Below are 22321 nucleotides of genomic sequence, written 5' to 3'. Positions count from 1 at the left end.
GGATGTTTATAAATAGACTAGAACTGATCTGGGATCTTGTGAAGGGATGGAAGCCAAATGGGTAAGTAAGCTGGTTCGTATTCATAGTGGGGGTCATACCATTGGCTATTAATACCCCCCTAGTAGCACTAGAATAGCAAGTTGTGGCCTTTTCTGTGGGCTTTAGCTGGGGAGTGTTTCTGAATGTCAGCTATGGGAGGGGCCTGGCTGGGACATGAGGCCATAGGAGACAGTGTGATTTTCACTGAGGATATATAAATGACCTATAAACAGGGACCTTAAAAAAGCCCAGCCCCAGGAACAGAGGGAGAAGACCACAGCTGTTATGAAGCCTACATATGACATACATAACCCCTCAGTAACACCCTACGAACGCATTCATAAACATCTAGGTGTTAATGACAGCCAGGGAACACAATGTGGCGCATGTGTGTGCGTGTCTGGTTGTCATCCATGTCTATGAAGGCCTAAGTCAGGTTGTAAAGCGTTCCAGGGGATGTTACGCCTGTCATACGTAGCTTCATAAGCTCCAGATCCACACAGGTAGAATAAAGGATAGATTCAAAGAAAGGGCTGTCAACAAGAAGCCAGCTGCAACCAGATTAGACAGTCTACAGGAAACACAAGTCCACTCCAGAGGCCGAAGCCAAGAGGTCTGAGGTGAGAGGTCAGGGCTGCAGCCATAATCACCTGCGAGTACCTCTGTGCCCTATAAACGAGGAGTAATCCCACACCATGTGACCTGTGGAACAGACATCATCAGCAGTGACGAGGTATCTGACCCGCTGTGACCCTGTTAGCCCTGTGTCCGTGTGTGTCTGATCACTGACAATACTGCTGTGTCACTGGGTTCCAGTGTGTACTGTACATGTGACCTGCTGTGTTTTCTGTTGCCCTGTCTGCCCTGGGCTAGGTGTGTCTGTTGTGGTTACCTATGATGAGAGAACTGTGGCCACCTGTTCATGACTACTGAACCTGTTTGTTCAACCATAGGGCTGTGTGAACCAGGTGTGTCAAGTGTACGTCTAGGGTGAATCAGCCGGTTGTCTGTTTCCTGTGGGTGAATCAGGTGTCCGCTGTGTGTGTGTGTGTTAGATGCTTACTGGTGTTGCCTAGCGTCTCGTTGATGTGTGGGTGGGGGTTGTTATTCTGCACCCTCATGGGCGGCACCACCATGGTGCGCACCGCCGGCTTTCTGGGCTCCGTTACCGGGGCAACGCACGCTACACGGGGCCCGCGGTTCTGGTTGCCGTCGGCGATGTAGCGTTGTTCGGTGAAGGGGCTGTTGCTAGGGCCAGAGGAGTCGGAGGAAGGCGAGCCATCCACAATGTCACAACCACTCTCCTGCTCGTCATCTGACATACTGTAACAGACCAGAGCATTCACACTCAGAGAGTATACATTCTATACTGCAACAGACCAGAGCAATCACACAGAGAGTATACATTCTATACTGTAACAGACCAGAGCAATCACACAGAGAGTATACATTTTATACTGTAACAGACCAGAGCAATCACACTCAGAGAGTATACATTCTATACTGTAACAGACCAGAGCAATCACACTCAGAGAGTATACATTCTATACTGTAACAGACCAGAGCAATCACACTCAGAGAGTATACATTCTATACTGTAACAGACCAGAGCAATCACACACAGAGAGTATACATTCTATACTGTAACAGACCAGAGCAATCACACACAGAGAGTATACATTCTATACTGTATGACAGGTGTAGGTGCAACATTTCGGTTAAGGCCCAACATGTATGTGTGTGTGGCTGTTGTCATTGGGTCATACCTGTTGGGGCGTTTGCAGGGCGAGGTGCTGGACTGGGCTGAGGCAGAGGAGCTGGTGCTGAGGGTGCTGTCTGGACTGCTGAGGGAACATACTCTCTCCATACTCACTGTGCTCTGACACGCCTCACACTCAGCACTGCCCTTACACCTGGGGGGAGAGAGGGGGGGGAGAGAAAGAAACAGAAAGGGGGGGGTGAGAAAGAAAGAGGGAGGGGGAGAAGAGAGGGTTTTAGTTACAAGTTAGATACAGAGTTTGAGACGATAATGACTTCGATATTTGAAGAGACTGATTGTGGACTGTAGTGGATATTTGAAGAGACTGATTGTGGACTGTAGTGGATATTTGAAGAGACTGATTGTGGACTGTAGTGGATATTTGAAGAGACTGATTGTGGACTGTAGTGGATATTTGAAGAGACTGATTGTGGACTGTAGTGGATATTTGAAGAGACTGATTGTGGACTGTAGTGGATATATATATAGACTGATTTTGGAGGTGCTTGAGAGTTACTTACTCCCCCAGTGAGTGTCTCCGTGTTCTCTCTTCCTCCTCCTCTTCCTCATCACTGCTGATACTAATGACAGTGACAGTGGGGCTGGCCAGATCAGACATCACCATGGCCTGCCGCTGCTTATAAGAGACAGACTGCTCTTCAGAGTCTGAACCTGCCTTACAGCAGCTAGCCTCCTCCTCCTGCTCCGGTTCAGGTTCCAGCTGTGCAGCTCGCCCCGCCTCCGGGAATCTCTCCTCTGGGACATTCCTCGTGGTGTCGGCCATCTTTGGGGACTGGCATGCTGAGTTTTGGGTGTTGGTGTTGTAGGTGAAATTGTTGCCTCTAGGGAGAAATAAATGACGGGAAGGGGATTTTATGATCAGATTGTGTGTGTGTGTGTGTGTGTGTGTGTGTGCGTACGTGCGTGAGCGCGCGTGTGTTTACCTGTTAAAGCAGGGCTTGTTTCTCTTGTTAGCAGAGGGCTGTGGCCACACCACGTGTGCGATGCCTATGCTGATTGGCTGGTGGGCAGACATGGTCATCTGGTTGGTTAAGAGCGGCTGATGGTGGTGGGGCATCATAGAGCTGTAATGGTTGCCATGGGGACGCACTTTCCTGCAAATGACAGGACAGGGGGTAACGAGCCAAAGGTTATTATCTATATTAGAGACTTAACTGACTGGTCTCACTCGCCTGCTTCAAAGGAGAGGCATGTGACTCATTCTCCATCAGTATGACAGACAGCCATCACACTGTGTCCTATATTCTCAGAGAAGTCGTTGTCAAGGGTAGAGCATAGCAACAAAACAGACTGATATACAATGCAGTTTCAAAAAATGCATTAGTCACTGACGATCTCTGAAGAGCACAGACAGTCAACAGCTGACAGATAGCACTCACCCCCATTCTCCCAGTCTCTGTGGGCCTGCCACAGTGTCGGACGCCATGGTGGCTGGTGGGGGCGCCATTGGAGTCACCTGCTGCCAGGCGGGCACCAGGATCTGCTGGGGGCGGTTAGACCAGGTCTGCTGCAAGGGAGAGGAACACCGTTTCCATGGTTTCTATAGCTATCTAAACTTATTCATTCAGTGGTATAGGGCGGCAGGTAGCCTAGTGGTTAGAGCGTTGGGCCAGTAACCGAAAGACTGCTGGATCGAATCCCCGAGCTGACAAGGTAAAAATCTGTCTTTCTGCCCCTGAGCAAGGCAGTAACCCACTGTTCCCCGGGCGCCGGAGACATGGATCTGTTCCCCGGGCGCCGGAGACATGGATCTGTTCCCACGGGCGCCGGAGACATGGATCTGTTCCCCGGGCGCCGGAGACATGGATGACGATTATGGCAACACCCCGCACCTCTCTGATTCAGAGGGGTTGGGTTAAATGCGGAAGACACATTTCAGTTGAATACATTCAAAACATCCCCAGCACAAATGCATCCAGGCTGTGTCTTGCTGATTCTCCATCACTGTCAGTTTCTCTGTTGGTCTGAATCACTCAATCACAGCTAGCCCGAATACTAGGGACTCTCTCTCTCCCGCCTCTCTTCTCGTTACCTGTGTGATGAGCCCAGGTCTGATCTGTAGGGGCTGGATGGAGGGAGCTTGGGTGACCAGAGGCACAGCAGTCTCCATGCGTACGGAGAAGCCCTGTGGCTTGGCCGCGTTAGTGGGGATTCCTGGAGGACCGGAAAGGGAAACATGTGTTCCACAGTAAGTCCAAGTCAGTAGATTTTGCTATAGAGGTGGATGGAAAGGAGGGAGGAAAGAGGAGGGGAGGAGAAAGAGAGAGAAGAGAGGGGGAGAAAGAGGAAAATATTAAGAAGTCATACCCTGCATCGTTGGGGGGCACAGGATGAGTGCCTGTTGAAATGAGTCGCTGCAGCCAAACTGGCCATTTCCTGTTTGGAGCGGTATCCCAGGGTGCATCACTGAGGGGGCCGAGGGGGCTAAAGCCTGAAGACAAGACAGAAACATGAGCCCCCTGACATCTACTACAGAAACTAATGGGTTAGATCAACACAGAGACATGAGCCCCCTGACATCTAGTACAGAAACTAATGGGTTAGATCAACACAGAGACATGAGCCCCCTGACATCTACTACAGAAACTAATGGGTTAGATCAACACAGAGACATGAGCCCCCTGACATCTACTACAGAAACTAATGGGTTAGATCAACACAGAGACATGAGCCCCCTGACATCTACTACAGAAACTAATGGGTTAGATCAACACAGAGACATGAGCCCCCTGACATCTACTACAGAAACTAATGGGTTAGATCAACACAGAGACATGAGCCCCCTGACATCTACTACAGAAACTAATGGGTTAGATCAACACAGAGACATGAGCCCCATGACATCTAGTACAGAAACTAATGGGTTAGATCAACACAGAGACATGAGCCCCCTGACATCTACTACAGAAACTAATGGGTTAGATCAACACAGAGACATGAGCCCCCTGACATCTACTACAGAAACTAATGGGTTAGATCAACACAGAGACATGAGCCCCCTGACATCTACTACAGAAACTAATGGGTTAGATCAACACAGAGACATGAGCCCCCTGACATCTACTACAGAAACTAATGGGTTAGATCAACACAGAGACATGAGCCCCCTGACATCTACTACAGAAACTAATGGGTTAGATCAACACAGAGACATGAGCCCCCTGACATCTACTACAGAAACTAATGGATTAGATCAACACAGAGACATGAGCCCCCTGACATCTACTACAGAAACTAATGGGTTAGATCAACAGAGACATGAGCCCCCTGACATCTACTACAGAAACTAATGGGTTAGATCAACACAGAGACATGAGCCCCCTGACATCTACTACAGAAACTAATGGGTTAGATCAACACAGAGACATGAGCCCCATGACATCTAGTACAGAAACTAATGGGTTAGATCAACACAGAGACATGAGCCCCCTGACATCTACTACAGAAACTAATGGGTTAGATCAACACAGAGACATGAGCCCCCTGACATCTACTACAGAAACTAATGGGTTAGATCAACACAGAGACATGAGCCCCCTGACATCTACTACAGAAACTAATGGGTTAGATCAACACAGAGACATGAGCCCCCTGACATCTACTACAGAAACGAATGGGTTAGATCAACACAGAGACATGAGCCCCCTGACATCTACTACAGAAACTAATGGGTTAGATCAACACAGAGACATGAGCCCCATGACATCTAGTACAGAAACTAATGGGTTAGATCAACACAGAGACATGAGCCCCCAGACATCTAGTACAGAAACTAATGGGTTAGATCAACACAGAGACATGAGCCCCCTGACATCTACTACAGAAACTAATGGGTTAGATCAACACAGAGACATGAGCCCCCTGACATCTAGTACAGAAACTAATGGGTTAGATCAACACAGAGACATGAGCCCCCTGACATCTACTACAGAAACTAATGGGTTAGATCAACACAGAGACATGAGCCCCCTGACATCTACTACAGAAACTAATGGGTTAGATCAACACAGAGACATGAGCCCCCTGACATCTACTACAGAAACTAATGGGTTAGATCAACACAGAGACATGAGCCCCCTGACATCTACTACAGAAACTAATGGGTTAGATCAACACAGAGATATGAGCCCCCTGACATCTACTACAGAAACTAATGGGTTAGATCAACACAGAGACATGAGCCCCCTGACATCTAGTACAGAAACTAATGGGTTAGATCAACACAGAGACATGAGCCCCCTGACATCTAGTACAGAAACTAATGGGTTAGATCAACACAGACTGTCTATCAACAGGGATTTCATCAGCACAACATAAGGGGAATTGTGGCCTCAAGGCCTATTTTCATAAAGAAAGTGTTTCTGAGATAAGAAAATAAGACAAAAAATACCAAAACTTTGACTCTCCACAATTAAAAACGCCCTACTGTAAGTCTTGTGACAGATTCCAACATATAATCCGCATTAGCCTCACATCCCCAGTAGATGGCGACCTGCCTGTCTGGAGTCTGAGCCAAACAGCAGTGCCGTATGCACCAAGCATATCAGAGTAAGAGTACAGATCTAGGATCTGTCCATATAATCTTATTATTCACTAATTTAAAAGGCAAAACTGATCCTAGATCAGCAGTCCTACTCAGACACTTTATGAATACACAAAGAACAGAGCAGAAGCCTGTGGTTCAGAGGTCACTGCTCTGACCTCTTGTGCCCAGCCTACAATATTGAATCCAGGGAATTAGACCAGGGCTGAATCCAACATGATCAAAGGTCTGGAAAGTCCAATAAAAAAGCCCACACAGAACAGGGACCGCCCCCCCATACACATGACAGTCAACACAAAGAACTCTTTGAGAGGTGAATACTGGGAGATCTGGTGCATTTTTCCACCAAATACTTCCTGTAACTGGAACGATTCAAAGTTCACCTACATCAGAGCGGATGCGTTTTACACACGCAAGGCTTTACTAGAGACCACCCATTCTGCCCCCCCCCCCCCCCCCCCCCCAAGGGTAAATACTGAACAGATGCACTAGAATTTAGGATGTGTCGATACATCAACTTGATTCAATTGGGCTTAAATTTGTGCTTGTGGCATATGAGGTTCAGACGCCATCACCTTCACATTGTACCAACAGTTGATATGAGAACGAACTTCTAATGTATTGACAAAGATGAACTTGTATTTCCAGAAATAGCTGGTCGGTATTTAGAATAACAAAGTGAAAACATGACAGTATGAGGCCAGTTGAACCCATCTGTCTAATAGGATCAGATGGCTCCAAACTTCAACCATCTCTCTCCTCAGCAACACCCGCGCTGTTGCCATGACATAGCCTACGTAGCGTCCTGGCGTCGCCACGACAGCGAAGGTGAATGGCTACAGTTCCACGTGAGGACGATAAAGCCCCATGTCATCCACTCCGACCATCGGGAGGTCTGGGTCAGGGGAAAACACGCCGGGAGGTCTGGGTCAGGGGAAAACACGCCGGGAGGTCTGGGTCAGGGGAAAACGCGCCGGGAGGTCTGGGTCAGGGGAAAACGCGCCGGGAGGTCTGGGTCAGGGGAAAACGCGCCGGGAGGTCTGGGTCAGGGGAAAACACGCCGGGAGGTCTGGGTCAGGGGAAAACACGCCGGGAGGTCTGGGTCAGGGGAAAACACGCCGGGAGGTCTGGGTCAGGGGAAAAACACGCCGGGAGGTCTGGGTCAGGGGAAAACACGCCGGGAGGTCTGGGTCAGGGGAAAACACGCCGGGAGGTCTGGGTCAGGGGAAAACACGCCGGGAGGTCTGGGTCAGGGGAAAACACGCCGGGAGGTCTGGGTCAGGGGAAAACACGCCGGGAGGTCTGGGTCAGGGGAAAAACACGCCGGGAGGTCTGGGTCAGGGGAAAAACACGCCGGGAGGTCTGGGTCAGGGGAAAAACACGCCGGGAGGTCTGGGTCAGGGGAAAAACACGCCGGGAGGTCTGGGTCAGGGGAAAAACACGCCGGGAGGTCTGGGTCAGGGGAAAAACACGCCGGGAGGTCTGGGTCAGGGGAAAAACACGCCGGGAGGTCTGGGTCAGGGGAAAACACGCCGGGAGGTCTGGGTCAGGGGAAAACACGCCGGGAGGTCGGTCAGGGGAAAACACGCCGGGAGGTCGGTCAGGGGAAAACACGCCGGGAGGTCTGGGTCAGGGGAAAACACGCCAGGAGGTCTGGGTCAGGGGAAAAACACGCCGGGAGGTCTGGGTCAGGGGAAAACACGCCGGGAGGTCTGGGTCAGGGGAAAACACGCCGGGAGGTCTGGGTCAGGGGAAAACACGCCGGGAGGTCTGGGTCAGGGGAAAACACGCCGGGAGGTCTGGGTCAGGGGAAAACACGCCGGGAGGTCTGGGTCAGGGGAAAACACGCCGGGAGGTCTGGGTCAGGGGAAAACACGCCAGGAGGTCTGGGTCAGGGGAAAACACGCCAGGAGGTCTGGGTCAGGGGAAAACACGCCTTGGTCTAGCTGTTTCTCAAATGAAGTCTGATAAAACTGTCTCCATTCAAATATAATATACAGTCTAACAGCTCTAGCAGTGGTACATTGTCATATAGCCGTCTATTCATATAAACTGAAATGTTTCCCTCCATGTGACGGCTACTGTATTGATGTGGTGAAACTGCTTACTTGGTTGTGGATGGCGGCCATCTTGCTGAAGGGCCGGGTCAGGTTAACTGTGGTCGTGGTCACCGGTCTGATGAAGGGGGCTTTGTTCCGGTTGAGTGTGTCGTAAGGACCGGGACGAGACCGGGTTACGTCCATGATGTGGAAACATGATTTGACACTGATGGAGAGAGGAAAGGAGGGGGGTGGAGTTATTTTCATCACAGTACAGCAGGCCCCAGCTATTCTTCATGCTTGTCCTCCTTTTACAAATAACTAAATGTTTCATCATGTCTCTTCTCTACCAAAAGGTCAACCCGTCTGAAAGACAGTGGGGGAAACTCACTGGTTGCTATGGGGGAAGTCGAGCAGGTGTTGCATGGACATAAAGGAGTGGCTGAGCGCCTCAGCGGGGGTGATCCTCTTCTCCGCATCGATCCACAACATCCTCTTCAGCAGGCCTACAAACTCTCTTCGGTCCACCTTCTCTGCCAACAGGTCACTACCTTCCAGATTCATCACCAAGTTGACCTGGGAGAGAGAGGCAGGTCAGGGCTCAGGAGAACTGGTCATCTGTCATCTTTCCCAACGTTTGTGTCTATTTCATCTGGAGCCTCAGGAAGTTTTAAACCAGCTTTACAAGTCAAGGGAGACTTGGTTAAGGGGACAAACAGTATAAACAGTCACTATGCTAAGCTGGAATAATCGTTTCCTATGTTAAAAATACCAGACATTTTGCAGAAGTTTATCAAAAGTGAAAACATCAAACCAACCATTGTAATAAGTGGAACATGAGAACGATGAGGCATTTTTCATATCTACAGCATTCTGCACCCCCCCGTCTCTACACATCTGCACCCCACCCGTCTCTACACATCTGCACCCCCCCCGTCTCTACACATCTGCACCCCCCCCCCCGTCTCTACACATCTGCGTCCCCCCCGTCTCTACGTCGCCCCCCCGTCTCTACGTCGCCCCCCCGCCTCTACGTCATCACCCGTCTCTACGTCATCACCCGTCTCTACGTCATCACCCGTCTCTACGTCATCACCCGTCTCTACGTCATCACCCGTCTCTACATTATCCCCCGTCTCCACATCATCCCGTCTCTACATCTCTACATCATTCTACATAATCCCCCCCAACTCATAAAAACATCAGCAGGGAAATGTTCAACCCATGATCTCATTGTCAGGGAATTTCCAGCTGTGGTTTCACCCGAGGCTTGACTTTCAAACTAAGTGTTGGGTGCTGAACCTTAGCATGTCACTTAGCATATGACTAGAGATGTGAGAATGGGGGTTTTCCAGCAATGAGATGTACGTACATGTTCTAGCTTTTTCAGTCAAACAGCTGAAGGTGAACTTCCTCTCTCTCAGACCTACAGCCCCATCTCATCTGACCATGGGATTCCTGAGTCGAGACTCATCAACACGGTCTAGTTAGACCAGCTGAAGGTGAACTTCCTCTCTCTCAGACCTACGGCCACATGTCATCTGACCATCTGACCATGGGCTTCCTGAGTCGAGACTCATCAACACGGTCTAGTTAGACCAGCTGAAGGTGAACTTCCTCTCTCTCAGACCTACATCATCTGACCATGGGCTTCCTGAGTCGAGACTCATCAACACGGTCTAGTTAGACCAGCTGAAGGTGAACTTCCTCTCTCTCAGACCTACATCATCTGACCATGGGCTTCCTGAGTCGAGACTCATCAACACGGTCTAGTTAGACCAGCTGAAGGTGTCCACATCCTGTGGAACAAGACTTACGTGCGCTATGTCATCCAAACAGTTGAAGATGTACTTCCTTGCTTCCTTTGATTTCATCCCCGTCTCGGTCTCATGCTCATCAGTCGACTGGAGAGAGACAGAGACAGGGGGAGAGAGAGAGACAGGGGGAGAAAAAGAGAGAGAAGGGGAGAAAGAGAAGGGGAGTACAATAAGGATTTGGTTTATCCCTTCAGCCTTCATCTCCAGAGTTGGTAGAAGCGGTGAAAAGAGGATGCTTGTGTTGGGGTTTTCTTCTCTGGTGGGTGGTGGGAGTAATGACTGTTTGCTGAGAGGGAGAATGTTTGGTGATGGTGAGAGATAATATGAAGGTTTGTTTTCAGTGCTGGGCTAGGAGGAGTGTGTGTTTTGGTGGAGAGGAGGGGTCAGTGTGTGTTTTGGTGGAGAGGAGGGGTCAGTGTGTGTTTTGGTGGAGAGGAGGGGTCAGTGTGTGTTTTGGTGGAGAGGGGGGGTCAGTGTGTGTTTTGGTGGAGAGGAGGGGTCAGTGTGTGTTTTGGTGGAGAGGAGGGGTCAGTGTATGGAATGGTTGAGAGAGGGTGCTGGGGGGGGGGGTTCTGCTGGAGATGTATTACGGGCTTAGGGGTCCTTCTTACCTTCAATCGCCATGCTGAGTAGGGGGAGTCAGACTCCCTGCAGAAGAACCGTGCCGTCTTTGTCCCCACATTCAACAGATGCTCCCCAGGCAAACCCTGCGTCTGAGAAACGTAGCGAATCTGTGAAAAGAGGAAGCGAGGGAAAAACAAAGACGTGGATAGACCGAGCAAGAGAGAAAGGGAGGAGAAAGAGAAAGGAAAAATGTGTTAGGAAAGAACATTCCCTGTATGCTATGACTGTAGCAGATGGGTAAAGAACATTCCCTGTATACTATGACTGTAGCAGATGGGTAAAGAACATCCCCTGTATGCTATGACTGTAGCAGATGGGTAAAGAACATCCCCTGTATACTATGACTGTAGCAGATGGGTAAAGAACATCCCCTGTATACTATGACTGTAGCAGATGGGTAAAGAACATTCCCTGTATACTATGACTGTAGCAGATGGGTAAAGAACATTCCCTGTATACTATGACTGTAGCAGATGGGTAAAGAACATTCCCTGTATACTATGACTGTAGCAGATGGGTAAAGAACATCCCCTGTATACTATGACTGTAGCAGATGGGTAAAGAACATCCCCTGTATACTATGACTGTAGCAGATGGGTAAAGAACATCCCCTGTATACTATGACTGTAGCAGATGGGTAAAGAACATCCCCTGTATACTATGACTGTAGCAGATGGGTAAAGAACATTCCCTGTATGCTATGACTGTAGCAGATGGGTAAAGAACATCCCCTGTATGCTATGACTGTAGCAGATGGGTAAAGAACATCCCCTGTATGCTATGACTGTAGCAGATGGGTAAAGAACATCCCCTGTATGCTATGACTGTAGCAGATGGGTAAAGAACATCCCCTGTATGCTATGACTGCAGCAGATGGGGAAAGAACATTCCCTGTATACTATGACTGTAGCAGATGGGTAAAGAACATCCCCTGTGTACTATGACTGTAGCAGATGGGTAAAGAACATCCCCTGTATGCTATGACTGTAGCAGATGGGTAAAGAACATCCCCTGTATACTATGACTGCAGCAGATGGGATTATAACATTGCCTGTATGCTATGACTGTAGTAGATGGGTAAAGAACATTCCCTGTATACTATGACTGTAGCAGATGGGGAAAGAACATTCCCTGTATACTATGACTGTAGCAGATGGGGAAAGAACATTCCCTGTATACTATGACTGCAGCAGATGGGGAAAGAACATTCCCTTTATGCTATGACTGCAGCAGATGGGGAAAAAACATTCCCTGTATACTATGACTGTAGCAGATGGGTAAAGAACATCCCCTGTATACTATGACTGCAGCAGATGGGGAAAGAACATTCCCTTTATGCTATGACTGCAGCAGATGGGAAAGAACATTCCCTGTATACTATGACTGCAGCAGATGGGAAAGAACATTCCCTGTATACTATGACTGTAGCAGATGGGGAAAGAACATTCCCTGTATACTATGACTGCAGCAGATGGGTAAAGAACATTCCCTGTATACTATGACTGCAGCCGATGGGAAAGAACATTCCCTGTATACTATGACTGCAGCAGATGGGGAAAAAACATTCCCTTTATGCTATGACTGCAGCAGATGGGTAAAGAACATTCCCTGTATACTATGACTGCAGCAGATGGGAAGAACATTCCCTGTATGCTATGACTGTAGCAGATGGGTAAAGAACATTCCCTGTATACTATGACTGTAGCAGATGGGTAAAGAACATTCCCTGTATGCTATGACTGTAGCAGATGGGGAAAGAACATTGCCTGTATGCTATGACTGCAGCAGATGGGTAAAGAACATTGCCTGTATACTATGACTGTAGCAGATGGGTAAAGAACATTCCCTGTATACTATGACTGCAGCAGATGGGGAAAGAACATTCCCTGTATACTATGACTGTAGCAGATGGGGAAAGAACATCCCCTGTATACTATGACTGCAGCAGATTGGGAAAGAACATTGCCTGTATGCTATGACTGCAGCAGATGGGTTAAGAACATTCCCTTTATGCTATGGCTGCAGCAGATGGGGAAAGAACAGTTCATTATCACCATTTCTCCCCCATAATATTACCATACCATCATACAGTCTAAACATCCCAGCACAGTTCTCTTCTCCATTACTGCGGTGCCTTGTTCCACTGTAAACTGCCCAGTCCTGCCCACTCCTCCCATACCCACAGTCCCCCACCTTCAAGCCCAGGTGCTGGCCCCTTCTCCAGCCTCACACATCCCGAGAACACAGTCATTACCTAGTAGTAATACATGACGTTGACATTCAGGTTATGCACAAGTGTCCTTCACACTACCATCACCCTGGGAATGGGTGACGCGCGCGGGGTAGGGCCCTGGGAATGGGTCACGCGCGCGGGGTAGGGCCCTGGGAATGGGTCACGCGCGCGGGGTAGGGCCCTGGGAATGGGTCACGCGCGCGGGGTAGGGCCCTGGGAATGGGTCACGCGCGCGGGGTAGGGCCCTGGGAATGGGTCACGCGCGCGGGGTAGGGCCCTGGGAATGGGTCACGCGCGCGGGGTAGGGCCCTGGGAATGGGTCACGCGCGCGGGGTAGGGCCCTGGGAATGGGTCACGCGCGCGGGGTAGGGCCCTGGGAATGGGTGACGTGTGTGTGTAACAGTGTAGCTTCTGTCCCTCTCCTCGCCCCTACCTGGGCTCGAACCAGGGACCCTCTGCACACATTGACAAGTCACCCTCGAAGCATCATTAACTATCGCTCCACAAAAGCCTTAAAGCAAAGGAAACAACAACTTCAAGGTCTCAGAGCGAGTTACGTCACCGATTGAAACGCTACTAGCGTGCACCCAGCTAACTAGCTAGCCATTTCACACTGGTTACATGTGGGTGTGTCCGTGATCAGGGCCCTAGCAGGAGAGAGAGAGTATGACTGTATGCCGCTGTCTGCATGGGGTCGTGTTGACTCAGGATTCTGCGTTTTTCACACAGAAAGGGAAAGATGAGACGCAGAAAAAATATCTTTCTGCATTATGTAAACGCAAATCTAAAATGCTTCTTATTGTAAATTCTGCTCAGCTTCAGTCAGGATACGCTCCAAATCATGAATGTAAAAGGAGTCATTTCGTGCTTCAGTTACACTCCATCTGAGTGGAGGAGTGTATTTGCTCGTCATTGGATCACCAGCAGGTAATTTCCTCCCGTGTAGTTTTTCTCCGGTATATTGTTAAAATGCAAGCTCAATTTCAATAAAAAAATATTAGGAAATGTAGCTGCTACATTCTTCTATGATAAACATTAGAAATATGATGGCCAATCATCGTTTTTGCCACCATTCTTTTTGTGGGGGGGGTGGTTTGATTTAAAAATGCAGTTTTCTGAAAGCTAATGCAACACTGTCTACCTACTGGGTGGTGGGATGATTCTGTCTGTGTCTACCTACTGGGTGGTGGGATGATTCTGTCTGTGTCTACCTACTGGGTGGTGGGATGATTCTGTCTGTGTCTACCTACTGGGTGGTGGGATGATTCTGTCTGTGTCTACCTACTGGGTGGTGGGATGATTCTGTCTGTGTCTACCTACTGGGTGGTGGGATGATTCTGTCTGTGTCTACCTACTGGGTGGTGGGATGATTCTGTCTGTGTCTACCTACTGGGTGGTGGGATGATTCTGTCTGTGTCTACCTACTGGGTGGGGCGATGATTCTGTCTGTGTCTACCTACTGGGTGGTGGGATGATTCTGTCTGTGTCTACCTACTGGGTGGTGGGATGATTCTGTCTGTGTCTACCTACTGGGTGGTGGGATGATTCTGTCTGTGTCTACCTACTGGGTGGTGGGATGATTCTGTCTGTGTCTACCTACTGGGTGGTGGGATAAAGAACAGGGAGGTTTATGAGAGCAGTTGTAGAGAGAGGCCTGTCTGACGTCAGTCACACCAAGGTGTCAGGGAAAACATCCATTAGAGGCTTAGTGCTGCCTTGGGGGCGAGAGGAGGGCAAGAGGGGCAAGGGGCGCGTTGGCATTCCACTGGGGTGGAGGAGTTGTGTTTGAGAAGGGCTAGGGGAGAGGAACGAGGGCTGTGTTGCCATTCCACTGGGGTGGAGGAGTTGTGTTTGAGAAGGGCTAGGGGAGAGGAACGAGGGCTGTGTTGCCATTCCACTGGGGTGGAGGAGTTGTGTTTGAGAAGGGCTAGGGGAGAGGAACGAGGGCTGTGTTGCCATTCCACTGGGGTGGAGGAGTTGTGTTTGAGAAGGGCTAGGGGAGAGGAACGAGGGCTGAGTTGCCATTCCACTGGGGTGGAGGAGTTGTGTTTGAGAAGGGCTAGGGGAGAGGAACGAGGGCTGAGTTGCCATTCCACTGGGGTGGAGGAGTTGTGTTTGAGAAGGGCTAGGGGAGAGGAACGAGGGCTGAGTTGGAATTCCACTGGGGTGGAGGAGTTGTGTTTGAGAAGGGCTAGGGGAGAGGAACGAGGGCTGTGTTGCCATTCCACTGGGGTGGAGGAGTTGTGTTTGAGAAGGGCTAGGGGAGAGGAACGAGGGCTGAGTTGCCATTCCACTGGGGTGGAGGAGTTGTGTTTGAGAAGGGCTAGGGGAGAGGAACGAGGGCTGAGTTGCCATTCCACTGGGGTGGAGGAGTTGTGTTTGAGAAGGGCTAGGGGAGAGGAACGAGGGCTGAGTTGGCATTCCACTGGGGTGGAGGAGTTGTGTTTGAGAAGGGCTAGGGGAGAGGAACGAGGGCTGTGTTGCCATTCCACTGGGGTGGAGGAGTTGTGTTTGAGAAGGGCTAGGGGAGAGGAACGAGGGCTGAGTTGCCATTCCACTGGGGTGGAGGAGTTGTGTTTGAGAAGGGCTAGGGGAGAGGAACGAGGGCTGTGTTGCCATTCCACTGGGGTGGAGGAGTTGTGTTTGAGAAGGGCTAGGGGAGAGGAACGAGGGCTGTGTTGCCATTCCACTGGGGTGGAGGAGTTGTGTTTGAGAAGGGCTAGGGGAGAGGAACGAGGGCTGAGTTGCCATTCCACTGGGGTGGAGGAGTTGTGTTTAAGAAGGGCTAGGGGAGAGGAACGATGGCTGAGTTGCCATTCCACTGGGGTGGAGGAGTTGTGTTTGAGAAGGGCTAGGGGAGAGGAACGAGGGCTGTGTTGGCATTCCACTGGGGTGGAGGAGTTGTGTTTGAGAAGGGCTAGGGGAGAGGAACGAGGGCTGAGTTGCCATTCCACTGGGGTGGAGGAGTTGTGTTTGAGAAGGGCTAGGGGAGAGGAACGAGGGCTGTGTTGCCATTCCACTGGGGTGGAGGAGTTGTGTTTGAGAAGGGCTAGGGGAGAGGAATGAGGGCTGAGTTGCCATTCCACTGGGGTGGAGGAGTTGTGTTTGAGAAGGGCTAGGGGAGAGGAACGAGGGCTGAGTTGGCATTCTTGAGACTGCAGGGCACTAGCCCCTAAACCATCCTCTCTGGGACCCTGGGTTTTAGACAGGCTTAACCCTGCCTGTTTGGGCTCAAATTCAATGACTTTCAGCTTTCAAGGTTCCCTCTACCATATCTTTTAAATAAAAAAATGTCATCTAACCTCATATGATCTAAATGCCAAAGCAGACACAGACAGAAAATCAATTATAGAGACGAGATGATATACACATAAAGAGGTGTGCGTGTAGCTCCACTTAGTCACATCAATACATCTAGGATTAACATCTTACCAATTAAAAATAAAATCTTAAATTGGATCCCTCAAGTGTCCTGTACACAGAGACAAGTCTTGACCTCTGAACCCACAACCAGCAGGCTACAACCATCACTAGTTAATAAAACACACTGTTCTTATCAGATGGCTTCTCTGGTGAACACTGCCAGCATGAGCACCCTGTATGTGTTTACAGTTATGTGTCCCTCTCAGGCATTCAGTGTTAAAGTTATTCCCTTCCTGTCTGCAAACCAGATGGAAATATGTCAAGTCTGACTTGGTAATGGGGAAGGGAGGACATATGTCAAGTCTGACTTGGTAATGGGGAAGGAGGACATGCAGTGCATTTGGAAAGCACTCTGTTCTTATTTTTTTCCACTAAAGGAAAAACGAAATAACGGAATGTTTTTGCGAGTGTAATTACAGGCCGTGCCCTGTTTTCTCTGTTCGTTTGTTTACTGCTGAGGAGTTTGGGCATTTGTGGTATCCTCCACCGCACTTACAATACTTTCAGGAAGTATTCAGAACAGTCACTTTTTACAAACTTTGTTACGTTACAGCCTTATTCTAGCACTTGTCCTCAATCTACACACAGTATTCCACAATGACAATGCAAAAACAGGATTTAAAATTTTCAACAGAAATACCTTATTTACATAAGTATTCAGACCCTTTGCTATGGGACTTGAAATTGAGCTCAGGTGCATCCTGTTTCCATTGATCATCCTTGAGATGTCCACCTGTGGTAAATTCACTTGATTGGACATGATTTGGAAAGACACACGTCCATATGAGTACCCACAGTTGACAGTGCATGTCAAAGCAAAAACAAAGCCAAGAGATCGAAGGAATTGTCCGTAGAGCTCTGAGACAGGATTGCGTCAAGGCACAAATCTGGGGAAGGGTACCAAAAAAGTCTGCAGCATTGAAGGTCCCCAAGAACACAGTGGCCTCCATCATTCTTAAATGGAAGAAGTTTGGAACAACCAAGACTCTTCCTAGAGCTGGCCTCCCAGCCAAACTGAGCAATCGGGGGTGAAGGGCCTTGGTCAGGGAGGTGACCAAGAACCCGATGGCCACTTACAGAGCTCCAGAGTTCCTCTTTGGAGATGGGAGAACCTTTCAGAAGTACAAACACCTGCAGTGCTCCACCAATCAGGCCTTTATGGTAAAGTGGCCAGAAGGAAGCCACTCCTTAGTAAAAAGGCACGACAGCCCGCTTTGGGGTTTGCCAAAAGGCACCTAAAGGACTCTGACCATGAGAAACAAGATTCTCTGGTCTGATGAAACCAAGATTGAACTCTTTGGCCTGAATGCCAAGTGCCACGTCTCGAGGAAACCAATCACTGCTCATCATCTGGCCAAAACCATCCTTACGGTGAAGCATGGTGGTGGCAGCATCATGCTGTGGGGATGTTTTTCAGCGGCAGGGACTGGAAGACTAGTCAGGATTGAGGGAAAGATGGAGTAAAGCACAGAGATCCTGAAGACCTGCTCCAGAGTGTTCAGGACCTCAGACTGGGGCGAAGGTTCACCTTCCAACAGGACAACAACCCTAAGCACACAACCAAGACAACGCAGAAGTGGCTTCGAGACAAGTCTCTGAATGTCTTTGAGTGGCCCAGCCAGAGCCTGGATTTGAACCCGATTGAACATCTCTGGAGAGACCTGGAAATAGCTGTGCAGCGACGCTTCCCATCCAACCTGACAGCGCTTGAGAGGATCTACAGAGAAGAATGGGAGAAACTCCCCAAATACAGGTGTGCCAAACTTGTAGCGTCAGACTCAAGGCTGTAATCTCTGCAAATGGTGCTTCAACAAAGTAAAGGGTCTGAATACTTATGTAAATGTGATATTTCAGTTTGTAATTTCTTTGTACATTTGCAAAATATTCTAAAAACCAGTTTTTGCTTTGTCATTATGGGGTATTGCGTGAAGATTGATGAGGGAGATAAAAACAATTTAATCCATTTTAGAATAAGGCTGTAACGTAACAAAATGTGGAAAAAGTCAAGAGGTCTGAATACTTTCTGAATGCACTGTATGTTTAGTCTGACTTGGTAATGGAGAAGGGATGAAATATGTGAGAACATCTCGGAGACAAATGCCCTAGAAATGAAGAAAAACAGGATGTGTACCCAGGTTCACTCCCGGGATAAATATGTTTATTGGAGCCCGAGTGTGTGTGTGTATACAGTGTTTGTGTGTGCATGCATGTCGAGAGGGTGTGCAGTTGATGTGCATGTAAGTACATGTGTGGGAGGGAGGGATGGTGGTAGAGCAGAGATGATGGTGGTAGAGCAGAGATGATGGTGGTAGAGCAGAGATGATGGTGGTAGAGCAGAGATGATGGTGGTAGAGCAGAGATGATGGTGGTAGAGCAGAGATGATGGTGGTAGAGCAGAGATGATGGTGGTAGAGCAGAGATGATGGTGGTAGAGCAGAGATGATGGTGGTAGAGCAGAGATGATGGTGGTAGAGCAGAGATGATGGTGGTAGAGCAGAGATGATGGTGGTAGAGCAGAGATGATGGTGGTAGAGCAGAGATGATGGTGGTAGAGCAGAGATGATGGTGGTAGAGCAGAGATGATGGTGGTAGAGCAGAGATGATGGTGGTAGAGCAGAGATGATGGTGGTAGAGCAGAGATGATGGTGGTAGAGCAGAGATGATGGTGGTAGAGCAGAGATGATGGTGGTAGAGCAGAGATGATGGTGGTAGAGCAGAGATGATGGTGGTAGAGCAGAGATGAGGGAGTGGTCTCATTGCCATTCCTCGTGCTTACATCATGGTGTTACCATCTTCCTATGAAGACTTGACATTAACATTTAGTGTCTGCAGCAGTACACCTCACCCACTGTGGCCTTAAAACAGCTCTTCATAAAACACTGCTGCCTCAGTGTCACACCCTCTCTCTTTCTCACACTCCCTCTATTGCACGCCGCCCTCCTCCTCTGCCTCTATTGCACGCCGCCCTCCTCCTCTGCCTCTATTGCACGCCGCCCTCGCCTCTCCATTGCACTCTCTCCGCCTCTCCATTGCACTCTCTCCGCCTCTCCATTGCACTCTCTCCGCCTCTCCATTGCACTCTCTCCGCCTCTCCATTGCACTCTCTCCGCCTCTCCATTGCACTCTCTCCGCCTCTCCATTGCACTCTCTCCGCCTCTCCATTGCACTCTCTCCGCCCTCCTCTACTACATTGGCCTGAAGACTGTGTTTGTGTGTGTTTACTTGAGTGTGTGTGTATACTTACCTGCGTGCCTACGTTTCTGTGTGCATGTGTATGCGAGTGCATGCGAGTACGAGTCCATGCGAGTGCATGTGTATGCGAGTGCATGCGAGTACGAGTCCATGCGAGTGCATGTGTATGCGAGTGCATGCGAGTACGAGTCCATGCGAGTGCATGTGTATGCGAGTGCATGTGTACAGTTGTGGCCAAAAGTTGAGAATGACACAAATAATAATTTCCACAAAGTTTGCTGCTTCAGTGTCTTTAGATATTTTTGTCAGATGTTACTATGGAATACTGAAGTATAATTACAAGCATTTCCTAAGTGTCAAAGGCTTTTATTGACAATTACATGAAGTTGATGCAAAGAGTCAATATTTGCAGTGTTGACCCTTCTTTTTCAAGACCTCTGCAATCCGCCCTGGCATGCTGTCAATTAACTTCTGGGTCACATCCTGACTGATGGCAGCCCATTCTTGCATAATCAACGCTTGGAGTTTGTCAGAATTTGTGGGGTTTTGTTTGTCCACCCGGAGAGAAGTGGCTTCTTTGCTGCCCTTCTTGACACCAGGCCATCCTCCAAAAGTCTTCGCCTCACACTTCATGCACTCACACCTCCCTGCTGCCATTCCTGAGCAAGCTCTGTACTGGTGGTGCCCCGGTCCCGCAGCTGAATCAACTTTAGGAGACGGTCCTGGCGCTTGCTGGACTTTCTTGGGCGCCCTGCAGCCTTCTTCACAACAATTGAACCACTCTCCTTTTAGTTCTTGATGATCTGATAAATGGTTGATTTAGGTGCAATCTTACTGGCAGCAATATCCTTGCCTGTGAAGCCCTTTTTGTGCAAAGCAATGACGACGGCACGTGTTTCCTTGCAGGTAACCATGATTGATAGAGGAAGAACAATGATTCCAAGCACCACCCTCCTTTTGAATCTTCCAGTGTGTTATTCAAACTCAAATCAGCATGACAGAGAGATCTCCAGCCTTGTCCTCGTCAACACTCACACCTGTGTACGTGCGAGTGCATGTGTACGTGCATGTGTACGTGCGAGTGCATGTGTACGTGCGAGTGAGAAGAATGCCTCTCTGAAGGGAAAAACTTATTTTCATGGAAGGTGTTTCACTGCAGCCTTCCTAGGACAAAAACAACCCACCATACAATACCATCCCTGCAGTACAACACACAGACAGAGAGAGAGGTAGAGAGAGAGAAAGAGGTAGAGAGGTAGAGAGAAAGAGGGAGAGCGAGGTAGAGGGAGAAAGAGGGAGAGAGGTAGAGGGAGAAAGAGGGAGAGAGAGGTAGAGGGAGAAAGAGGGAGAGAGAGGTAGAGGGAGAAAGAGGGAGAGAGAGGGAGAGGGAGAAAGAGGGAGAGAGAGAAAAAGAGAGAGAGAGGGAGCTGATTGGGGACACTACCAGGGCCCTATCCAATAGCGCCATATATCACGGTTGTTGAAACATTGCCCAAATGTTGAAAGAAGGTTAGACGTGGCTGAGAGGTGAGATACGGAGGAAGAGGCGAGGAGGAGGAGGGTTATAAATACATTCTGCTGTGTGGGATGAAACTAGACACCATGCTGGGAGTGAGGGGTGACGGCAGCCCCTTTGGCTCCAGTCATCTTGCCCCCGGGGCCCATGGTGACACCCTACACCCTGGGAGGGGAGGGGGGGTTAGTGTCGAAGGGCATGGATTAAAGTACACCTGTTAATGTCCATGTGAACGCCCACAGGGCATGGGTATGATAACTGACTGAGGCGCGTACACTAGATGATAGCTGGCCAGAGAGAGAGACTGTAGGTCAGTGGCGGTAGTATCGTAGCTGTAGGTCAGTGGCGGTAGTACCGTAGCTGTAGGTCAGTGGCGGTAGTACCGTAGCGGTAGGTCAGTGGCGGTAGTACCGTAGCGGTAGGTCAGTGGCGGTAGTACCGTAGCTGTAGGTCAGTGGCGGTAGTAACGTAGTGGTAGGTCAGTGGCGGTAGTACCGTAGCTGTAGGTCAGTGGCGGTAGTACCGTAGCGGTAGGTCAGTGGCGGTAGTACCGTAGCTGTAGGTCAGTGGCGGTAGTACCGTAGCGGTAGGTCAGTGGCGGTAGTACCGTAGCGGTAGGTCAGTGGCGGTAGTACCGTAGCGGTAGGTCAGTGGCGGTAGTACCGTAGCTGTAGGTCAGTGGCGGTAGTACCGTAGCTGTAGGTCAGTGGCGGTAGTACCGTAGCGGTAGGTCAGTGGCGGTAGTACCGTAGCGGTAGGTCAGTGGCGGTAGTACCGTAGCTGTAGGTCAGTGGCGGTAGTACCGTAGCTGTAGGTCAGTGGCGGTAGTAACGTAGTGGTAGGTCAGTGGCGGTAGTACCGTAGCTGTAGGTCAGTGGCGGTAGTACCGTAGCGGTAGGTCAGTGGCGGTAGTACCGTAGCTGTAGGTCAGTGGCGGTAGTACCGTAGCGGTAGGTCAGTGGCGGTAGTACCGTAGCGGTAGGTCAGTGGCGGTAGTACCGTAGCGGTAGGTCAGTGGCGGTAGTAACGTAGCGGTAGGTCAGTGGCGGTAGTACCGTAGCTGTAGGTCAGTGGCGGTAGTACCGTAGCTGTAGGTCAGTGGCGGTAGTACCGT

At 49.7% G+C, this 22321-nt stretch overlaps 1 protein-coding gene across 2 annotated transcripts in view; it reads right to left on the bottom strand.

Moving 5' to 3' along the window:
* Window positions 1–22321, bottom strand: part of hipk3b (homeodomain interacting protein kinase 3b) — a 79391-nt gene that overhangs the window by 5724 nt on the left and 51346 nt on the right. The window contains exons 4-14 of one of the 2 annotated variants that reach the window (XM_038995827.1): window positions 10831–10950; window positions 10220–10306; window positions 8794–8978; window positions 8472–8628; window positions 4128–4251; window positions 3853–3974; window positions 3200–3327; window positions 2744–2914; window positions 2321–2641; window positions 1807–1953; window positions 1104–1363 (exon numbers count right to left, since the gene is read on the bottom strand). In XM_038995827.1, the coding sequence (XP_038851755.1) occupies window positions 1104–1363; window positions 1807–1953; window positions 2321–2641; window positions 2744–2914; window positions 3200–3327; window positions 3853–3974; window positions 4128–4251; window positions 8472–8628; window positions 8794–8978; window positions 10220–10306; window positions 10831–10950 (1822 nt within the window). The remainder of the gene's footprint in view (window positions 1–1103; window positions 1364–1806; window positions 1954–2320; window positions 2642–2743; window positions 2915–3199; window positions 3328–3852; window positions 3975–4127; window positions 4252–8471; window positions 8629–8793; window positions 8979–10219; window positions 10307–10830; window positions 10951–22321) is intronic. The other variant, XM_038995836.1, reaches the window with a different exon arrangement.

The sequence above is a fragment of the Salvelinus namaycush genome, chromosome 1 (assembly GCF_016432855.1).
Source record: "Salvelinus namaycush isolate Seneca chromosome 1, SaNama_1.0, whole genome shotgun sequence".
NCBI classification, from domain to species: Eukaryota; Metazoa; Chordata; class Actinopteri; order Salmoniformes; family Salmonidae; genus Salvelinus; species Salvelinus namaycush.
Note: the sequence above shows the minus strand (reverse complement) of the source record. Positions and strands in the feature narration are given on the sequence as shown.